Source organism: Sporobolomyces koalae (genome assembly GCF_050403365.1).
Source record: "Sporobolomyces koalae JCM15063 DNA, S_koalae_JCM15063T_v1_ctg6, whole genome shotgun sequence".
Classification (NCBI taxonomy): Eukaryota; Fungi; Basidiomycota; class Microbotryomycetes; order Sporidiobolales; family Sporidiobolaceae; genus Sporobolomyces; species Sporobolomyces koalae.
In genome coordinates, this window is record NW_027481765.1 from 341471 (window position 1) to 360333 (window position 18863).

General features: G+C 55.1%; 6 protein-coding genes across 6 annotated transcripts; 2 read left to right on the top strand and 4 right to left on the bottom strand.

The window, feature by feature from the left end:
- Positions 1-104: 104 nt before the first annotated feature.
- Positions 105-2732, top strand: JCM15063_003912 (uncharacterized protein; the record flags this gene model as incomplete). Its single annotated transcript, XM_076676956.1, has 4 exons — positions 105-183; positions 263-1214; positions 1294-1391; positions 1459-2732. The coding sequence occupies 4 exons, from the start codon at positions 105-107 to the stop codon at positions 2730-2732; spliced, it is 2403 nt and encodes an 800-aa protein (XP_076535938.1).
- Positions 2733-2936: 204 nt separating this feature from the next.
- JCM15063_003913 (DEAD/DEAH box helicase) lies at positions 2937-7083 on the bottom strand (the record flags this gene model as incomplete). Its single annotated transcript, XM_076676957.1, has 6 exons — positions 2937-3121; positions 3217-3308; positions 3387-4765; positions 4835-5833; positions 5906-6880; positions 6952-7083. 6 exons carry the CDS (start codon positions 7081-7083, stop codon positions 2937-2939), a joined length of 3762 nt encoding a protein of 1253 aa, XP_076535939.1.
- A 582-nt stretch (positions 7084-7665) lies between these two features.
- Positions 7666-9369, bottom strand: JCM15063_003914 (uncharacterized protein; the record flags this gene model as incomplete). The annotated part of the gene is made up of 8 exons (XM_076676958.1): positions 7666-7905; positions 7973-8196; positions 8273-8371; positions 8446-8556; positions 8621-8802; positions 8891-9015; positions 9086-9104; positions 9197-9369. 8 exons carry the CDS (start codon positions 9367-9369, stop codon positions 7666-7668), a joined length of 1173 nt encoding a protein of 390 aa, XP_076535940.1.
- Positions 9370-10060: 691 nt separating this feature from the next.
- On the bottom strand, positions 10061-13014 carry SNU66 (U4/U6-U5 snRNP complex subunit SNU66; the record flags this gene model as incomplete). The annotated part of the gene is made up of 6 exons (XM_076676959.1): positions 10061-10424; positions 10511-10713; positions 10781-11875; positions 11936-11991; positions 12061-12387; positions 12453-13014. 6 exons carry the CDS (start codon positions 13012-13014, stop codon positions 10061-10063), a joined length of 2607 nt encoding a protein of 868 aa, XP_076535941.1.
- A 188-nt stretch (positions 13015-13202) lies between these two features.
- On the top strand, positions 13203-16412 carry SEY1 (dynamin-like GTPase SEY1; the record flags this gene model as incomplete). The annotated part of the gene is made up of 9 exons (XM_076676960.1): positions 13203-13365; positions 13429-13450; positions 13525-14507; positions 14583-14959; positions 15046-15184; positions 15275-15501; positions 15628-16020; positions 16109-16181; positions 16267-16412. The coding sequence occupies 9 exons, from the start codon at positions 13203-13205 to the stop codon at positions 16410-16412; spliced, it is 2523 nt and encodes an 840-aa protein (XP_076535942.1).
- A 181-nt stretch (positions 16413-16593) lies between these two features.
- Positions 16594-18073, bottom strand: JCM15063_003917 (uncharacterized protein; the record flags this gene model as incomplete). Its single annotated transcript, XM_076676961.1, has 4 exons — positions 16594-16739; positions 16835-17020; positions 17102-17911; positions 18010-18073. The coding sequence occupies 4 exons, from the start codon at positions 18071-18073 to the stop codon at positions 16594-16596; spliced, it is 1206 nt and encodes a 401-aa protein (XP_076535943.1).
- Positions 18074-18863: the final 790 nt, after the last annotated feature.

An 18863-nucleotide genomic window follows, 5' to 3' on the forward strand; every position in this document is an offset into this window, starting at 1 on the left:
GCCTTCATTTCGCCCTGCCGCTTGAGCGCTGCCTCGTCCGAATTGATCTATTCTCGGCGAATTCGAATCGACGTCGAGCGCCTGCTGCGGTGCCCTCGCTCACGATGGGACTCAAGGATACGCTCGGGTTCGGGAAACACTCGACCTTCGCCGCCGAGATCAAGATCCACGAACTGCTGCAAGGTGCGTCCCCGAGCAGCATGCTCGCACGGCTGGCCCCACTGACCGAATTCCGTCATTCTACCCGTTCATCCCGTTCCAGTGCCCTTGCGCGACGCCAAATTCAGACTCAAGTGGCATTTCAAGGACGCAACTACTCATGGAGTCGCGGTGACCCAGTTTGCGGAATCCCTCGTGAACCGCTCGGACGAGTCGCATCACTTGTCGAGCCATCTGGCCGAGGCAGGTCGGCGATTGCTGCAGCCTGTCAACTCGCTCGTCGACACTGCCCTCGGAGGCGAACACCACCATCAAAAGCTCGAGGCGTCACGGTCTCAGTCCCCGTCAGATCCCTCTCGAGCAGGAGTCTCGTCGAGCACGAGCGCCGCCAACCTAAATGACGCCGCGCGGACACCCAACGTCCTGAGTCCAGTCATGTCCCCCCACCTCGACTCGATTACCCCGAACCCGAACAAGACTCCGATGCCTCAATCGATTCAGTTTAGCTCTCCGTTCTCACGCACGCCTACCCAGGTTCCAGACGATCCCAACATGCTCAGCCGTCCGACTCGGTCGCGGACGAGCGACGGACAGAACAGTAGCCTCGTATCGTCGGCGCCCATGGGCCAGGACGAAGGCAGGTTGAGTCAGCGTCGAGGCGGCGGCGATTTGGCCCAGGTCCCACTCGAAGCGAATTCGCACCATCGGCTCGAACCAAAAGGCGAAACGAGCTTTGTACCTCTGCGCTCTCACACGGCAACATTTGAGCGTACAATCGTGTGCCCCGTGCAGATCTCGGCGCGCTCGAACCCGCCGAGTCACCGCTACCTGCTGCAACCGTCGGCTTTCAAGATCTCGATCAAACAGGACGGTATCGATCATACGGGACACCACCAACGCGAAGAGAAGATTGGCGAAGTCAACCTCGATCTGAGCCAGTTCGTAGGCAAAGAAGTCAAGCCCCGGCGATTCCTGCTCGGCAATTGCAAAACCAATTCAATCCTTAGGATCACAGTCAAGATGAAGTACCTCGAAGGCGAGAGCCGCTATGTCGCGTAGGTTGATTCCGTTCAGGCCGTCCTCACCCCCTTCGCAACTCGTGCATTGACCGTCCGATCAACATTTCTCGCTTAGTCCGTCACTCGTGAACGGTCGCATGAGCTCGTTGTCAAATTCGAAGTCGAATAATGCGAGTGCTCGCAGTACTCCTACGAACCGCTCTTCTGCATCCCGTAAGATTGCAGGCCCGTCTATCCATGCGAGCTTGGGACTGAATTGTTGCCCTCGCAATGGCCACAGTCGTCTCTTCGCCTCGCAACAAGCTTCCTTCCAACCTGAACCCGGGCTCCAATACCTCGACGCAAATGTCGCGCACCGCTTCCGCTACTTCATCAATTCACAGCAGTGCAACCTCGCTCAACGATCACTCGCGCACGAGCTCGCACAACGATTCGCTCAACCGCCTGACCGAAGAGAATTTGTCGAATAGACGCAGAGCGGCCGAGAACAAGGTAGTCGGGCCCAACGGTCGGAGGAAGGCTTGGCATCCTCCAACCTCGTTCTCGCATTTCTTCGCGGACGGGACAGCTGGAGAAGATGGAAGTCAGCCAGGAGAACGTAGCGCGACCGATATCATCGAGTCCATCTTCAACCGCCAACCGGAGACACCTGCGTCGGGCAAGGCGGCTTGGTACACCCACATCGGCGCGAACGACAAGGCGCATCACACTCCGCGGCCAAACTACACCGAATCTGTCAAGGCAACGAAGGAGAATGACAAGATCGAAGCGGACAAATCGAACCAAGCGAAGAAAGCGGCCTGGTCGATCCGGTCGTTCAAGCGATCGAAGAACAAGCCGCCGCCACCGGTACCGCAACGTCAATCGTCTCTTGATGCACCATCTGTCGCACCTTCCGTGGCTCACTCGACCTCGACGGCTTCTTCCATGCCTCGATCCGAAGCTGCGGTCACCGACCAACCCGCTGGCTCCGGGAGCGTTCCTATCCCGTCGGGCCAGCAAGCGCAAGAGAGACCTTTCAACCTCGAACGTGCCGGTGTTTCGTTCGGCTCGAACGCTTCGACGCAGAGAGCTGGATCCCCACCTCGATCACCTCGACAGTTGTCGGCGTCCTCGAGCACTACCTCGTTGCGACGAGCGATTCGTCCTTCATCCGGCAGAGCAGCTTCCTACGGCTCGTCGGTTTCGATGTCACATCCACTCGCTTCGTCTCAATCGAGTACGACTTCGTCTCGGGCCCTCTCGGTTCGGTTCGACCATGAAGGACCTCTGACCGATTCACCACCTTCGATCCGGTTCAGGCGTTCAACCGATACGTTCTCCAATGCTGATGATGATGATGCTTCGTCATCGTCGTCGCTTTCGGTTCGAGGTCTCGGATTGTCCGATTCGACTCTTGCGAACGCCGCGAACGGGTTCACCACGCCAAGATCGAGTGTCGAATTAACAAGAGTTCGGTCTCACAGTTTCAACAGTATCGTAACTCCTCCTTCTCCGGAACGGACTCCGATGCGTCAAAGAACCACCACGAGCGATTCTTGGCGGGGTTCATAATAGTAAACATTGTAACGACTCTAATCTCTCTCTGTCTTGTCCCTGTACCAATCCATCTTGTCTAGATTCTGTGCATCCGAATAAAGAGACTTGTTTTCAGCATGGCCGATTTGAGTGGCTAGCCAAAAAAGACGACAGAAATAATGATTACGACACGGATGTACAAGAGACCAAGTCGACGAGTGGGTGACATTCCCGAATCACCTATCCATTTCTAGTGACGTCGTGACCCGACCCGTCTGCGAGCAACATGACGGGTGGGCACAAGAACGGTTCCGATACTGGTTTGCCCTGTTTCGCTTGATACGTAGGTTCGAGATACTGGGCGGATTGTAGAGTCGTCCGTAACGATGAATCTTGCTGAGGGACCTTGAGTTTCTTCGAGAAATCTGATGGAGAAAACGCACCCATTTACAATCAGTCAACAATCGGAATAGGGAAGGTTTTAGGTGTGTTCTGAGCGAAAGGAGAACCAACTACTGACCTTCCGGAGCAATCTGAGCTCGACGTTTGAATAGTGCATCCTCGTAGGTGTCTTTGACAATCAGGATCTGTAGCTCGACGGGTTTGGTTTGTCTGACGCGGGTTCATCGCAGTAGAAACGGTGAGTTTGGGCAGAGAGGGCAGTCAAGGCAGGTATAAAGAGTGACGAACCCAAGTCGATGAGCTCGTTTCGTCGCTTGTAGCTCTAGATCCGGCTTCCAAATCGGTTCGAGCATGATGACTCGACTCGCAGCCGTGAGTCCAACTCCACGTCCTCCCCGTTCGACATCAACGAGGATCACTTGGATTTCTTGTGCGCTCGTCGCATTGAAACGCTGCGCTTTGAGACCTCGGTCTTGACCCATTCGAGCATGCGACCCCGCAAAGATGATGTGCGGAATCCCGAACAAGTCGAGGGCTTCGGACAGGTTGGCAAAGATGAGATCGACGTTGGAAGAACTGAAAACGATGAACTTCTCGTCGGGATGCTCGCGAAATTCCTTGATGAGATAGTTGATTTTGGCACTTGAGGTTCGCACGAGTTGTATCTGGCGAAAGGTCGAGTCGAGAGGCAAAGGAACCAGCGGGGTCGTATCCTTTTTGGAGCGCTTCTTGAAGACGGAAACGACCTCCTCATCTTTCGACTTTCGACTGGCGATTTCAACATCGTAGCGTTTCCGGCGTGCTTCGAAAGTCAAGAGTTCCTCGACGAGTTCTTCGTCATCGTTCCACGCTTTGACATCGATATGTTGCAGTTCTTTGAGGTCCTGGCGCAGTCGTACAAGCTGATGCAGCGAGACGAGAGACCGTCCAAGTGGGTTCTGAGACGACGTGATTCCGTTGAACGCCTTGACCAGTTCGTCATCGAGCCCTTCGACTTCGATCGTCACCGAAACCTCATTCACCATCAGGTTCCACTCGACATCGCTGTAAGCGGCTTTCATAACGGCGATTGCTTCCCGAAGTCCCTGTCTGTCTTCCTCGGACCACTTGACCGCTTTCTCGGAATCGAGTCGCTCTTGGGCCCATCCCGCTCCTTCCCGTAAACGATGACCCACTTCGTCGGACGCGAAGAATGTCGAGGCAGTGGCCAAGTTAGAGCACAGGCTTTTGAGCGAGCCGACATTCGCCTTGTGGAAAAAGTAGTCCTGGTCTCGTCGCTGAGACTGAATCGCATTCGAAGCGAACACGGCGAGCAGAGCGTTGTACATCTTGCGTTCGGCTTCCTCCATCTCGACAAACGTCACTTTGACAGATAACGGAGGAATCGTGAGGACGTTCTTGACCAGAGATGTATGATGTCGGATGATTGAACTGTTGAACACGGATGCGAGTCGACTCGGATGGTCGCCGACAAGCGAACGTAGAGAGGCCGGACGGGGAAACGCTGGATGCCGCAGGAATCGCGAGTACAACTGACCGAGACGATCCAAATCTTCTCGCGTACCGCCAACAATGTTCGAAGCTGCAGCGAGTTTGCCGTCGACCGAGGCCCCTCGAAGGTTCGTCGAGGGCGTTCCCGAAACGGCCCACCGAGATTCGCAGCGAAGCTGTCGGTATACCTCCCGTCTTAGTCAGCGAGACGTCGAGAAGGATTGAAATGTTCGGGACAGACTGACCTCTTCAGCCAATTTGCGGGTCAGGTTGCCAGACGAGAGAACGTGACCCTCGTCAACAACCAGTCTCTTCCAATGCACTCCCCGCAGGGACCGATCATCGGTCTCGGCCGCATCGGTAAAACGTGCGGCGGACATCAAGACGAGGTCAAACGTTGCCATCTCTTGAGGAGATCGGAACTTGTCCTTCGAGGTTCTGAGCGATAAGACCCTGAGCGATCCTGGGGCCAGGTGCTTCTCAATCTCCTGGCCCCATTGTCTAACCAGATCGGTAGGCACGACGAGGAGTGTTGTCGCTGCCACCACGATCTCAAGCGGTTTGAGATCCCCTCGACGGCCTTCACGCGAATTGAGCTGTGATGGGCTCGGGTACAGGCGGTAGTAAGGTGGCGAAGCTTGCAATGTTTCGAACATGTCGCCGCCTGTCAGGAATGGGTCGTCATAGGAATAGCGAACCGCTCGCGGGGACGTCTTGACGAGACTTAATGCTAGAGCCCGGAGCGAAGGTAACGGTCGGTGGCGCTGAGACTCCTCAAAATCGAGCCTCGCCTGTTCCAACAGCATCGCCTCGTGCTCCTCGAGATCGACTGTCGACATGAAGATCTCAGCACCGTGAAGGAGCTCCGGAACGCGCGGTCGCAGGCGGAGTCGTTCTTGCGATTCAGCGGCAAATGGAAAGTCGAGACTTTGCTGTGTCAAGAGGACAGGGGCGGGACAAGGTCGAGATGAGTCGAGATAGGTCGAAACGCCGTCGAGCGCCGGTAGCTCAGATCGAGACGTCATGATGAGGGCGAGGATTATCAGGCTTTTACCGACGCCCATGTCTTCGGCCAGTATTCCAGCCTTCGGCTCTCGAAGTTGCGGGGGCTTTAGGGCAACAGCTCCGTCGAGCGAGACGAAGACGCTGTCTGCTGAATTAAGGAGAGACGAACGCTCGATGTAGTCGGGAGAATTTGCGGATGCGGGGGCAAGCTCGCGCGAGAGCATTTTGGCGACGGACGCCTTGGCGAATCGAAAGAGAGAACGAGGCGTCAGATGTCCGCCAGGACAGCAACGAAATGTGCAAGGACTTACCCGCTGATAAGGAAAGAGATCGGTAATGACATCATCCGGCTGCTCAGTGAGGGCAAACCATAGACGATCTTTGACTTCTTGAGGTGCGTCCACATGCTCGAATCCGCCTTCACCCGGGATTGAGATCTCGTGGAAGATCTCGAGTAAAGATCGATCGTCCGCCTCGTCCAGGAGCCTGGGCACTGTTACATCGGCCGGTGGAGGCGTACCATTCCATTCCTCGGTGCTGCAGCGGATCTGGGACAGCACGGTCCGTATGATGGCGGGAGAGGATCGTTTGAGCCGACCGGTTCTGTATTCAGCCCGCTTGAGTTCGGGCAGGTCTTCTGGGATGAGATAGATGCGTAGGATGACTGTTGAATCCGTCACACAGACAGTCGCACGACAAACGAGAGCTTGACAACAGGCGACCAGATTGTCGAGGGTTCTGTCCTGCACAACCTTTGCCTTTTTCCTGGCTGGAGCCGACTTGCCGCGAGCCGTTCGTCCGCGCTTCTTGCCTCGTGTTAGACACTGTGCGGGCTCGTCCGCGATGGACGATTCGAGCAGAGCCTCCGATTCGGGCGAAGTTGTCAAACATAGAAGATCCGGTGCGAACTGGATCCAGCCGTCAGCTGCGAGCTCTTGACCGTGATCGAGCGACCGCAGACGATAGTCTCGCAAGAGAATGGTTCCAGCTGGAAAGAGTCGCTCGAGAGCAATCGGCTTCTGTGTCCGTTTCCGAGGCGAGGGTGAGGTGGGATAATTGAAGAATCCATCGACAGGTGTTTGGACGTGCTTGAGGTCGGGTAGCGGGGGCAACCGCTGCAGATCGAGCTCGGAAAAAGGCGTATCTAGCGGTAAAGCTTTCAAGTCGGCGGAAAAGGAGCAAGTCGAGAGGACATTCGGGGTTGTGACTGGGGTCGGAAGTTGATGGACGATGCCTGATGGTAATTCGGGATCTACTTCTGTTTTAGGCGTTGTCCAGAAGACAGGCTATCGTGCAAGAGAGGCATCTTTCAGCAAACAGCCTGCATCCAGAGGAAATATAGAGAAATAACACTCACCTCGTCGAGCTCTTGCTTCACCGAGTCAAACAATGCCGCATGATCCTGCTGGCCACTGCCCTTTGAGTTCCGATGTAGGCCTACGGTGTCTGCCTGGGCACCCTCTCCAGCCTCGTTCCCTCCCGTGTACATCCTCCAATCGTCGTTTCGAGACCGCCAAATCGCGCTGACGACCTCCTAGACCCTATTGAGAGTACCCTGAATCGGCCAAGCGAGCGAGACGTAGCGGGAAGGACGGCTCGAATTCAAGAGATCGGGTCGTCGGACCCGCAATTCGCCGCGCAGCTTGCGTACTCTTGTTCACGACGGTAAATTGTACTCGGATCAGACAGCTGCCTGAGCCTTTGAAGTCTGGGGAGTAACAGAGCGTGGGTGTCGTGAATGAATGCACCAGATTCTGGAGAAGTTCTCGCCAATAAATGCGTTGCCTCCACTCTACAGTGTATCTGAAATGTTTGCTAGGCATAGCCATCGATTACAGGTATTTGAGCGAAGAAGAAGAATATATTTCGGACCCAAAGAATGAGTGTCTATCTCGATACCATGCGACTTAGCGGAAACAATGAATGACACGAGGTAGGCATAATCGTGAAGGCGAAGAGGATCCGCCCGTCTCGTATCGGGGTCGTATAAGGGCGATATTCGATATTCAGAGGCGAACCAACTTCCGCTGATGCAGTGAAATCTGAGCTCGATGTAGTTTTGCCACATCGTTTACATCATGGCGAGGACCACGGCAACGCTCGCAAGGGAGACGAGGCCAGATGCAGCAAGTGCGACTGCGCCGCTCTTGTTCGTGTTGTTCGAGCCCGACGAGCCCGAGTTCGAGTTCGACGAGGTATTTCCGGTTGCCGCCGCGCCGGCAGACGATCCCGAACGAGATGCGCCCGCAGACGACTTGCCGTTCGATTTTGAGGTCGAGGTTGCAGTGGCCGACATGGAGAGAGCAGTAGTCTGGAAGAGGGAACGAGATGAGAGGTCTGAGGCGAAAAACAAATCTGGTTTATCGAGCTGAGCGTACCTGGTAGCCCAACAGGGAGGTAGGGAAAATGTCGGTCGACTGGTACGTCTTGCAGTTGGACGAAGCGGGGATCGACGGAGTCCAGGGCAGCGTCGAGTCGGCAGGAAGCGAGCTCGGTTGCGACCATGTGTAGGTCTGTCCGTTGCTCGTGTAGGTTCCGACGACTTCTTGCAAGTCAGAGTCGCAATCGAGGAAGACACCGTCCTGGTACGATGCAGGCATGTCTAGGTGGCGCAATGTGGCGGTCAGATCCAGCTTGCGGATGAGAGAGGGAGAGAGAAGACCTGAGTGCAGACTCACTGTACGCGCAGCCGATCAAGTCGAATTTGTTCTCGCAGTAGTTCGGACTCGTGATTGAAGGATCGCACAGCTTCAAGCAGAACTCGCCCGACCCAATGACTAGCGACAGACAAAAACGGGATTGTCGGTGAGCTTCGAAACTCGGAGAGATGGCCATCGTGGTAAAGACCTACATTCGTTCCAGGAGACGACCTGGGTCAGAGTCGAGTTGTCACCCGAAGGCAGTCCGGTCGAGTACACGAGTCCACCAAGAGGGTTTCCGAGCTCATCCGCACCGTGAGGATCTGTGCCCAAGAACAGTCAGACTTTGGACACTTCGGACCTCAGACCAGGCAGTGAGATCCTTACCGAGCTCTCCTCCGGTGTCGTTCTCCATGAGATTGACACCGGTCAAGTTCAAATGTCCAGTCCATTGCGTGTAAGCCTTCGTACGCAGGACTTGCACTCCCGTAATCGCTCCAGGAGGAATGACTCGAGTTCCGTGCTTGTCCGTGGTGCAGTACGCAACGACTGCGGCCTCAACGTCACCACTACGAGACCGAAGACGAATCGAGGCGAGGAAGGGTCATTAGAGAGCGCGGCGGTAAATTGAACGACAGAAAGTTCAGAAGGGCCTACATCGTTCCGTTTGCCGAAGTTGTAGGACTTCCCCAGACACAGAAATCACCAATCGTGTTGGCGATCAAAGTTTGGCAGTTCGAGTCGGGACCCAAGGTCGTACTGTTACAGATGTTGTAGCCAGACTGTTTTCGAACACAACAGCGCAGAGTCAGGTCCGTGCTCCCAAATTCGCCACCGGATTCAAGAACTGACCTGAGGACCTCGTCCAACCCTGTTCCAGTGCGAAAAGATTAGAGGTCGCATGAGCCAACATTTCTCGGCTCGATCCACAATAACCGAAAGAGAGAGGATCGGCCAACTTACGGATACGGGTTCACTTGGTACGGGATCTGGCTGTACGCGTACGTGTAGTCGGTGAGAGGGCTCGGCGAAGCAGCACGTTTGGCGAGGTCCTGCGTGGGCGAAGGAGCCGCAGTAATGGTCGTTCCAGCGCGAGCGACCGCTGCGAGGGCGAGGGTACCGATCACTGCTTGCATTTTTCTCCGAAACTTGGGGGGTCGACTTGCGCGAATTGTCGAATACAGAGAAGGAAGAGAGGGGCAAGGGTGGAGCGGGACTTGAGCAGCGGCGTGGTCCTTTGATTGTTGGGCGAGCCCGGAGATCGGCCTCGCAGCTTATTTTGTTTTCGAGAAGCCAAATCCAAATTTAGCTGCACCTGAATTTGTCCTTTCCGCGATTGGCGCTTTTTCTCAATCGCGACACACCGCGTCGGTTGCGAGCATTTCAGCAGGACGAATGCGCCCACGGGATGTTTTGAGAGAACGAGCCGGAGAGCAGCGAGGGGTCAAAGCGCGAGGAGTAGAAAATCAGCAGAACGATAGCTTCCCACGCACGCAGCAAGTGGCTGTGCTGCAGTACCTTCGATCAGCTGAAGCGGATCGGCGGCGGCCAGCGTGGTGAGCTCGAGACAACAGCGCAAGTTTGCGCAAGTCGTGAGCAAGAAGGAATCGTGCAAATGCATCAATCCGCTCTCTTAGAGGTGCCAAGACTGTACCCCCAGATCTCTCTCCAGTCTCGAAGTTTCGCCAAAAACACCGACAGGGCGAGGGATGACCTGAAAAAGGTCATCTCGACACAGGCGGCGAGACCAGCTGCTAGACGATACAAATGTTGCACAACAAGAGGGAGTTTGTACGGAACGATCAGTGGCGGCACGCAGGGCCGAAATCAAGCCCGGCGCTTGCTTGCTGGACTGTCCTCGCCTGCCTCGGCTGCTTTCCGCTTGACCGCCACCGAGATGGGCGCAAACTTGGGCGTACCCTCCCTCGTGTTGTTGACTGCTGGCGAGAAACTCCGAACCGGTGCAAACCCTTTCCGTGCGCTAGGCGCCGTCGAACTTGCCGAGGAAGGTTCGGGCGTCTCGCTGAGATCCCGCGAAGCTGATGACGACGGTAGTGGCAACGGTCGCATCGGGATGTCGTCAAAGACCGGGGCCGCGCCGTTGTTCGCGTTCGACTTCGCTTTGCCTTTTGAGTTGGGAGCCTTTTTGCTAAGGGACAGCGATTCGTCCTTTTGCTGCATCGGCGCCGAACTGTCAAATGCACAAAGTATTCCAAAGTCAGCTGATCGGAAAGTACAGTGTGAACGCAGTAGAAACAGAGTTCAAGCTCGACTGACTTGTTGTTGCCCACACCGAGAATCATGGTCGCCGATCCAGTAGCCTCGGCACGAGCGGCGAACGCAGCCGCGGTCGAGTTTGGTGTGTCTCCAGCTGCCATCGCGGCCGCTTTGCGCTCGTTCTCGATCTTTTGCAACCGCTTCTCCGTCTTCTTTGAACCGTGTCCGTGTCCGTGGAAAGAGTGCGACAAGTGTTTCCATGCCTAGTCGTACCGAGCAACCTCCGTAATTAGCTCTCGCGCTACAGAAAAAATCGAAGCAAAGACTGACCTCTTTCGGAGTCATATCTCGACCGAATTCGTCGTGGTACTTGAGTTCGACAACAGGTTTGTAATTCTTGTATGCTTCCATCGCCGCTTGCGCATCGCGTTGGTCCCTCAACTTGTTCTCGTACTCTCGCTGCCGTTGATCGATACGGTCTCCCGCATTGCGACTCTCGATCCTCTCGCGTTCCCGTTCGGCGTCCCGCTGACGTTGGGCGTTCAACCACGCTTCGCGCTCCTTGAACTGCCTCTCCTTCTCGAGTTCTTCCGGCGTGCGAGGTTTCATCAACCCTTGGTGTCGCAAGATGGACAAGGTCGAAGCCAAACCCCTCGAGACGAGTTTCTCTCCACCCGTCGTGCCAAACTCTCCATCGTCGTCCTCGTGCGATGCTGACGGTTTCGATTCGTCAGCGTCTTCGTCATTGTCCCGAGTTCGCTCGTCGAGATTCCTCATCAACGCGTCTTGCTCTTCTCCATCTTCGAGTTGCGGTGTCGTATTCCAACCTCCATTTCTCGATGCCGAAGTTGTGCTCAGTTCGGCAAGAGGTTCGGCATCGTCTTCTTCCTGCTTGATCCTCGGTTGCACCGATTCGAGACCCCGCATGTCTGCAGGTTTCGATTCGTCCTCCTGCTTCACTCGGGTCGCGGCATTCTGTTTGCGTTCGGCCGCACTGGCGGCTTGTTCGGCTGCAGCTTTGATGTTGCGCACAAACTCGCTCGTATCGTCCATGACGAGGACATCGTCGGCATCTCGATCGTGCGCTTCTTCCTCCTTCTTGACTCGAGGCAGGAGGTGATCGTCCTCGTCGTCCTGATCTTCGTCTTCCTGCTTGATCCGCACCGGTTGTTGTTCGAGGGCGAGTTTGGTCCGTTCCTTCATCTCCTTGATCTGTCGTTTCGCCGCTTCTCGACGTTGCCGAGCGAGCGAGACGGCCAGATCGTCATCGTCGATCAAATTGGAGCTGTCGAGCGAAGCGCGTTCGATTTGGGATCGTGGAGTCGACTCTTCTCCGTCGACTTGCATCGAATCGCCATTCTCGCCGGCATTGTCGAGAGAGGCCGAGAGGGAGGTCGTGCGCGCAGGTCGCTTCTTTTTCTTGAGCTATGGTGAACGTAGTCAGAAACGACACGCTAGTCTCTGGTTTGGGGGGGAAAAGCTCACTTTGGGCTTTTTGAATCCGGCGTCTCCTTCTTGCAAGTAATCCGTATTGAAAGACTCTGGTGACCGCACAGCGAGGGTTTGAGCGATTGTCCCGAGCAAGAAACAAACGCACCAAGAGTGCTTACTCGTGTATTCCATTGAGAGCTTGACTTTTTCTCGTTCTCCCGTCGGGACCGCATCGGCGTCGTCGCGATCGGCCTGACCCGATTTCCTGCCCGGTTGGGCCACGGGAGCTGCGCCAAGTCGGAATCCGTCGGCTTTGACGGCGCCTTCGAACCCTTCGTCGTACTTGCTCAAGACGCCCTTTTTCGACTGGGAGATGCTTCCGTCTTCGGCAAACTCGTCGTCGTCGTACCCAGTGTACTGGCCGGCTTGATTCCCCTTCTTCTTGAGCTCTACCGCAGCCTTGTGCTTGGCGTTCTCGGTCAAGTTTAGGTTGTGCAGTTCATCATCTGGGCGGGTCCCCAAAACGAGAATCAACGAAGGTTGTCAACAATTGGGAAAGGACTCGACTCACCTTCGTCGTCGAGGATGCGCGAGTCTTTCAGGGTCAGGACATGCTCCTCGCCGTCCTCGAACGCGTCGGCGTCATGGGAAACCTTGATGCCAGACAGGTCGCGCTCGCCGTACTTGGTCGCGCTTTGTCGAAGTTCCTCTTCAGCGAGACGGTCCTGCTCGGCTTGTTCCTGCTCACGTTTCGCGGCGAGTTCCTTGGCGCGCTTCTTCTGCTTGCGAATCCAGGATTTCGTATCGGCGTCGTCGTTGTCGTCTTGTACGTTCGGTTGGTCTGCGAGTCCGGTTCCAACGAGTTTGCGATGACGTTCTTTGTGATTCCGAGCCTTGTCGAGACGAGCTTGCAAGTCTTTCTCGTCCTGTTGCCGGCGCAAAGAGTCTTGGGTCTTGCGGTAGTTGAGTTCGGCGAGCTGATCGCCATCAAGTTCTCGAGCTTCTTCGGTGGGTCCTCCTGCGGGTGGGTTCGGGTCTTTGAGGGGTTTGAGTCCGAGCGAGACGCGTACTTTGTTGGTCTCTTCGAGCGTGAGCGACTCTTTCCACTGGCCGGTCGGGTTCACGTCCGCCATCGCGCGAAAGTCGAGTACTCGCTCGAACGGCACGAGAGGAGAGGCGGGAGCGATGCGAGTGCTCGGTCGTCTAGTGCCCGAAGCAGCGAGTGGTGGCGATGAGAGAGAGAGAATGAGACAAGTCGCCCAAGTTGATCGACGACGACAGCGACAGTTTCGAGTCTCGATCATCGCCTCTATTCGACACGATGGATCAGTCCATCTCGATCGCACAGGACGCGCTGAGTCACCCGCCACCGGCGATTCAGGACTTCCCGCTGATGCAGCAGGCGCAACACGCGCTCGACCCCGCTGCGGCACCCGCAATCCCACCTGCGCCAGCCTCGCATGCCGAGCACAAGCTACAAGTCGGTGAGTGTCCTACTCGCTAGTCATGGCAGAGTACGACAAGCTCATGCTGTTCCATCCGCACAGTCGACGAACACCAACACTTTACGTCAGTTGCCGCATCCATGTCACTCTCTCACCCGCGTGCGCCTGTTGGCTGACCGTGACCGCGCGAGTGTACAGTACCAAGCTGAACGAGCACCTAGCGCAATGGCAGCTCCTCGACGCCGGATTCGACTACAACCTCGTCGCCGTATTCGGATCCCAGTCGACCGGCAAATCGACCCTCTTGAACCGCCTGTTCCACACCGAGTTCGACGTCATGAGTGAAACTGAACGTCGTCAGACGACCAAAGGCATCTGGATGAGTCGAGCCCCGGAAGAGACCATGCCCGTCCTCGTCATGGACGTCGAAGGTACCGACGGCCGCGAACGCGGCGAGGACCAGGATTTTGAACGCAAGTCGGCCCTGTTCTCGATCGCCGTCGCCGAGATCTTGCTCGTCAACATCTGGGAGCACCAAGTTGGACTGTACCAGGGAGCCAACATGGGCCTCCTCAAGACCGTGTTCGAGGTCAACCTGGGCCTGTTCCTCGCCGCGCGCGCCAAACACACCGATCATGCCGCCGCAACGACGCAGCACAAGACCCTCCTCCTGTTTGTCATTCGTGATCACATTGGCGCAACGCCCCTCTCGAACCTCAAGCAGACCTTGACCACCGACCTGAACCGCCTGTGGCAGTCACTCGCGAAACCCGATGGTCTCGAACAGTCCGAAATCTCGCATTTCTTCGACCTCGACTTTGTCACGCTCCCGCACAAACTGTTGCAACCTGACAAGTTCGAGCAGGACGTCGTCAACTTGCGTGCGAGGTTTGTCAAGTCGAACGCCGACTCGTTGTTCAAACCCGAGTACCACAAACACATCCCAGCCGATGGACTCGACCAGTACATGAGCTCGATCTGGGAAGCCGTCGTATCGAACAAGGATCTCGACCTCCCGACTCAGCAGGAACTGTTGGCCCAGTTCCGGTGCGACGAGATCGCCTCGACCGCGTTCGTCTTGTTCACCGAACACCTCGTCAAATTCCCAACGAGTACCGGTACGGGCAAGATTGTACCGGGACTCGGTGCCATGATGCGCCAAGTGATCCAGTTGACACTCGGTAAGCTTGCATAGACTGATCTAGATCCTCAACCTTCCTCCTTGATTGCTGATGCGTCTCTCTCTCTCGTAATAGCGAGCTACGACACGGCAGCGTCTCGTTACAGTCGTTCGGTCTACGCGCGCAAACGATCAGAACTGCAAACGAAACTGCACTCGAACTTGTTCCCCCTGTACCAAACCCAACTCAAACACTTGCACAAATCGATCCTGAGGACGTACCGAGTTTCGATCGAAACCGCGCTCAAACAGGAAGGGTACGATTTCGCTCGAGTAGTCGACGAAGCGAAACGAGTCGCGCTCGAACAGTTTGATTCGGAAGCGCAAGAGCTCGAACTTGAAGAGAGTGGGTGGAAACGAGACGAACAGGGAACGTTGCTTCGGGAAGACCTCGAGAGTGTTGCCGAATTGTTGAGGAAAGAAGAGACGAGGAAAATGATTGCCATCATCGAAGTCAGTGGATTTCCACTTTATCCACCACTCGGGCCCCTCAACTCGTGACTTACAATCCTGAAATCGTGGATCTTTGAATGCTGCAGAGGAACATCAAGAAACAAATCGCGGATGTGGTCGAAATCAGTTTGAACGCGCCGAAACCCGACATGTGGGACCGAGTCTTGAGCGAATTCAAAGCTTGTCTCGACAAGGCTGAACAAGCTTATCTCAGCAAAGCGACCAGTTGAGTTTCTTTCAATCTGCTCTCTCGCTCGAAAAATTACTACGCGATTAACTCGAGGGGTCTTTCTCTCTTCGTGTGCTGGTAATCAGGTTTCAACTGTACTGAAGAAGAGAATCAGCAGTCGTTGTCGTTACTACGACGACGCGCATGGTTGGCACTTCGAGCCAAGATTGACGAACACACGTCCGAGTCCGTTTTGCTCAACAAATTGAAAGGCGTGTTCGAAGACAAGTTCAGGTACGATCACGATGGAGTCCCAAGGGTATGGAAACCTGAAGACGATATCGATGGCATTTTCAAGAAAGCGAGAGAAAGTGTGAGTACCCCTCTCGACCAGATTTCGACAAAGACTTCTTCCTTTCCCCCAAAAGGTGCCGAGAGAAAGCAAACACACTGAAACCCCATTCACTCGTTTTGACGCTGCGATGCACAAACTACAAAGACACTCGAGTTGATCCCGTTGTACGCCTCGATCAAACCTCTCGATCCCAAGAACGAGTTTGAACTCGGACCCGAATCTTCGTCCTCGATCACCGACTCGACTCCAACGAGTTCCACCGATGTCGAACCTTTCGATTTCGTGACGTCGCTCTCGATCTTGTCTTCGAGTCAACAAGTGACGATCTCGACTCGGTTCAAACGCGAAGCCGACGCGTACTACCTCGAAGCGAAAAGATCCATGGTTGTTTCGAAAGCTCAAATCCCCGTCTGGATTTACGGAGTCCTCGTCGTGTTGGGTTGGAACGAATTCGTCGCCGTGATTCGGAGCCCAATCTACTTCACGTTCTTGCTCCTCGCGGGCGCAGCGGCTTACGTTACCTGGTCGCTCAATATGGTACGGGTTTCTTTTTTGTGCTGTCACAGCCGGGAAGAACAATGAACTGATCGAAGAAGAGAGCAAAACAAACTTTTTCACGAAACAGACGGGTCCGGTATTGGCCGTGACGAAAGGAGTTACGAACGAAGTGATTCGAACGGTCAACGATCAACTCCACAGTCAGTATCACCTACTCCTTTTTTGGAATTTCCAAGGCCAAGACTTGTCGACTGACTCGATGGCGGGTTTTTTTTCTCTCTAAAGATTATTTCAACAACCAAACAGTGCAAGCTCATGTCGAGAGAGATCGACGTCGCGAATCTCCCATCTCGTCAATTCCCGTCCCTTCTTCGAACAAGACTCAATCTGTAGACGAGGTTGAATTGAAGGACAAGGCAAAGGCAGAGTAACGAAACACATTGATCCGAGTAGTGAATCCTCCTTTTTGTAACATTTATTGTTTCACCAAGCTCCTCTCTCGGTATTCACCCACGACAAGTCCGAGAGGATAGGAAGGATACCCGCATGGCTAGAGAGACTAGGAGGTCATCCCGAAAAAGACTACAAGCTTCAGAATTCCGACCCGTCACATCATTGCTCCTTCCTCGTTCTGGCATCAGTTTCGGTTCCTGTCGAATCTGGTTCAAACTCGTTCGCTCTTGAACCTCCTTTCCCACACATCTCGAGATACTCTCGATACAAATCCGCACAGTATCTCTCCACCGGCAAATCGTTCGCTGCGAATCATTACCCGTGAACAAAAAAAAAAACCCCTCTCGAATCTCGTCAGTGATCGAGAGCAGAAAGAAAAGGAAGAGTTGGAGAAACTCACGTTCGGTCCCAAAGGGATCGCTGAGTTCTTCCGATGCGCGATCGAGTCCGAAAAACACGGCCGCGGCGATCGAAGTGGCCGGGATCGAAGCCCATCCGAGCGACTTGACCAGTTGGAGTGGGACAGCAGCAACATACACGAAAAGCAACAATTGCAGGTGAATGTTGAGAATGAGCGGGATTGGGGCTTTTGTTCATCGAGGGCATGTTCCTTCGACGGTTAGAACTGCTTTCGAGGGGGGAAAGACAGTGATAAGGAGGGACTCACTGTCTCGGATCCGTTCGAGCGAAGTGAGTTGGTCCGAGAAATCTTTCAAGTACCCGATGCAGGTACCGTACGTGACGCCGTCGAGAGCCGGGCTCGTTGCGCTCGGTTGCCCTTTCGTCGACATTGGAGTCGATTGGTACGAGTTCAAGTAGGCATGAGTCGCACGAATGAGCGACAAGGGCAAGTTCGAGGGTTCTCCCTGTGGAAGTGCAAAGGGGACATAGCGCGCGCGAGACGGGGGAGCGTTGAGACCTGCGATCGCGCGTTCTTCCTCAGTCGCGGTGGACGATTCGACGAACGAAGCTGAACTCGTGCTTCCGATTGAAGGTCGACGTCGACGATCTTCGGTCGGAGTCGTGCGGAACGTGTCGAGGAGAGCTTCAGGTAAGAGCTGACGTAACTCAGGGTGCGAAACTCCTGGTTGGTCGCGGAGGCGATACATGCATGCGAATGGGAAGGCAGCTACAAGCGAGCACAACTCTTGTACGGCGTGACTCTGGCGCGAAGAGTTGTGTTCGACATCGAGAGGCGTTCCTGACGGAGGCGGTAGAGCAAACACGAGTACGCGCAGCATGTTGCGAGTGGTCGACTGGATCGAAGCCCAGGTCCTCCTACCTTCGTACCATCGATCGTACGATGTCGAACATCGGAACGAGACGAGCAAGCCCGTGACCATTGAGAGGATCCCGACGAGACTGCCTGCGGACGACACTCCGGGCATCGCGCCTTGCGTGTTGAGCACGTACACGAGGGTCGCCCATACGGTGTAGTACATTGCTTGGGCTCTGACGGCATGCCATGCAGAGAAATCTGAGCGAATTGGATCACGCAGGCGTGAGCACCTCTCCCGACGCGCGAGTGGGGGGAGGATCGCATCACCGAAACGAGCTCGATGGGCACAGACTCACGCACGAGTGACAATTTTTCGAACCCTCGACTACGCTTGATCCGTCTCGCGAGCGGAGAAGTCATGATCGAGTGCGGAAAAGGACGAGAGCAAAGTCGACGCGCCCTTGGGTCAATCTCGTATTAGCGACGTCATCGATCAACATTTTGCACGTAGTTCTCGCGCTCTCTCAGGGGCAGTTCAGAACGGTGAGAGGCGAGATGTACAAAGTTTGTTTCGCGATCGCAAGAAAAGGAGAAGGAGACGAGTAGAGGAAAGGTGAAAAAGGAAAGCAAGATAAACACACCAGAGGAGAAAACGAAAGAAAGAGTGCGGATTGAGAGCGAGGTTCATGAAAGGGAAGGGAACAGGGGGGTTTCGAGGGAGGGAAGGAGGGGCAACGAGGAAAGAACAACGAAGGGTACCGAGACTCGAAATAGAGAATCGAGCACAGACACACACACATGGGGAAAAGAAGGGGATGGTGAGGTATATAACTTGTCAGGACAGATCAAGGGCTAGAGGAAGAAGTGGACGCGAAAGGGACGAGGGGAAGGAGACAACGAGAGGAAGGACGTGAAAAGGACTCCTCGAGATCGGTAAAAACAGGGCGAGATAGGGAAACGAGTCGAGCAGGGTGCGGAAGAGAGTCGTGAGATTGATCTTGGAGAAGTCGGACGATGGGGGTGTTCCGTGAAGAGAAGGAGAAAAGCCGTGGGTGGAACGAGGTAGCCAGAACGAAGATCTGACAGAGGCAAGGTCGGAATCGGGCGGGAAGGGGCGTCCAGGTCCGAAAAACGTTTTCTCAATCATAGACAAGCTTCCATCTTGCCCAATCATCCGGCCGCTGGTGAACTCCTGTCTCCCCCGATCTCC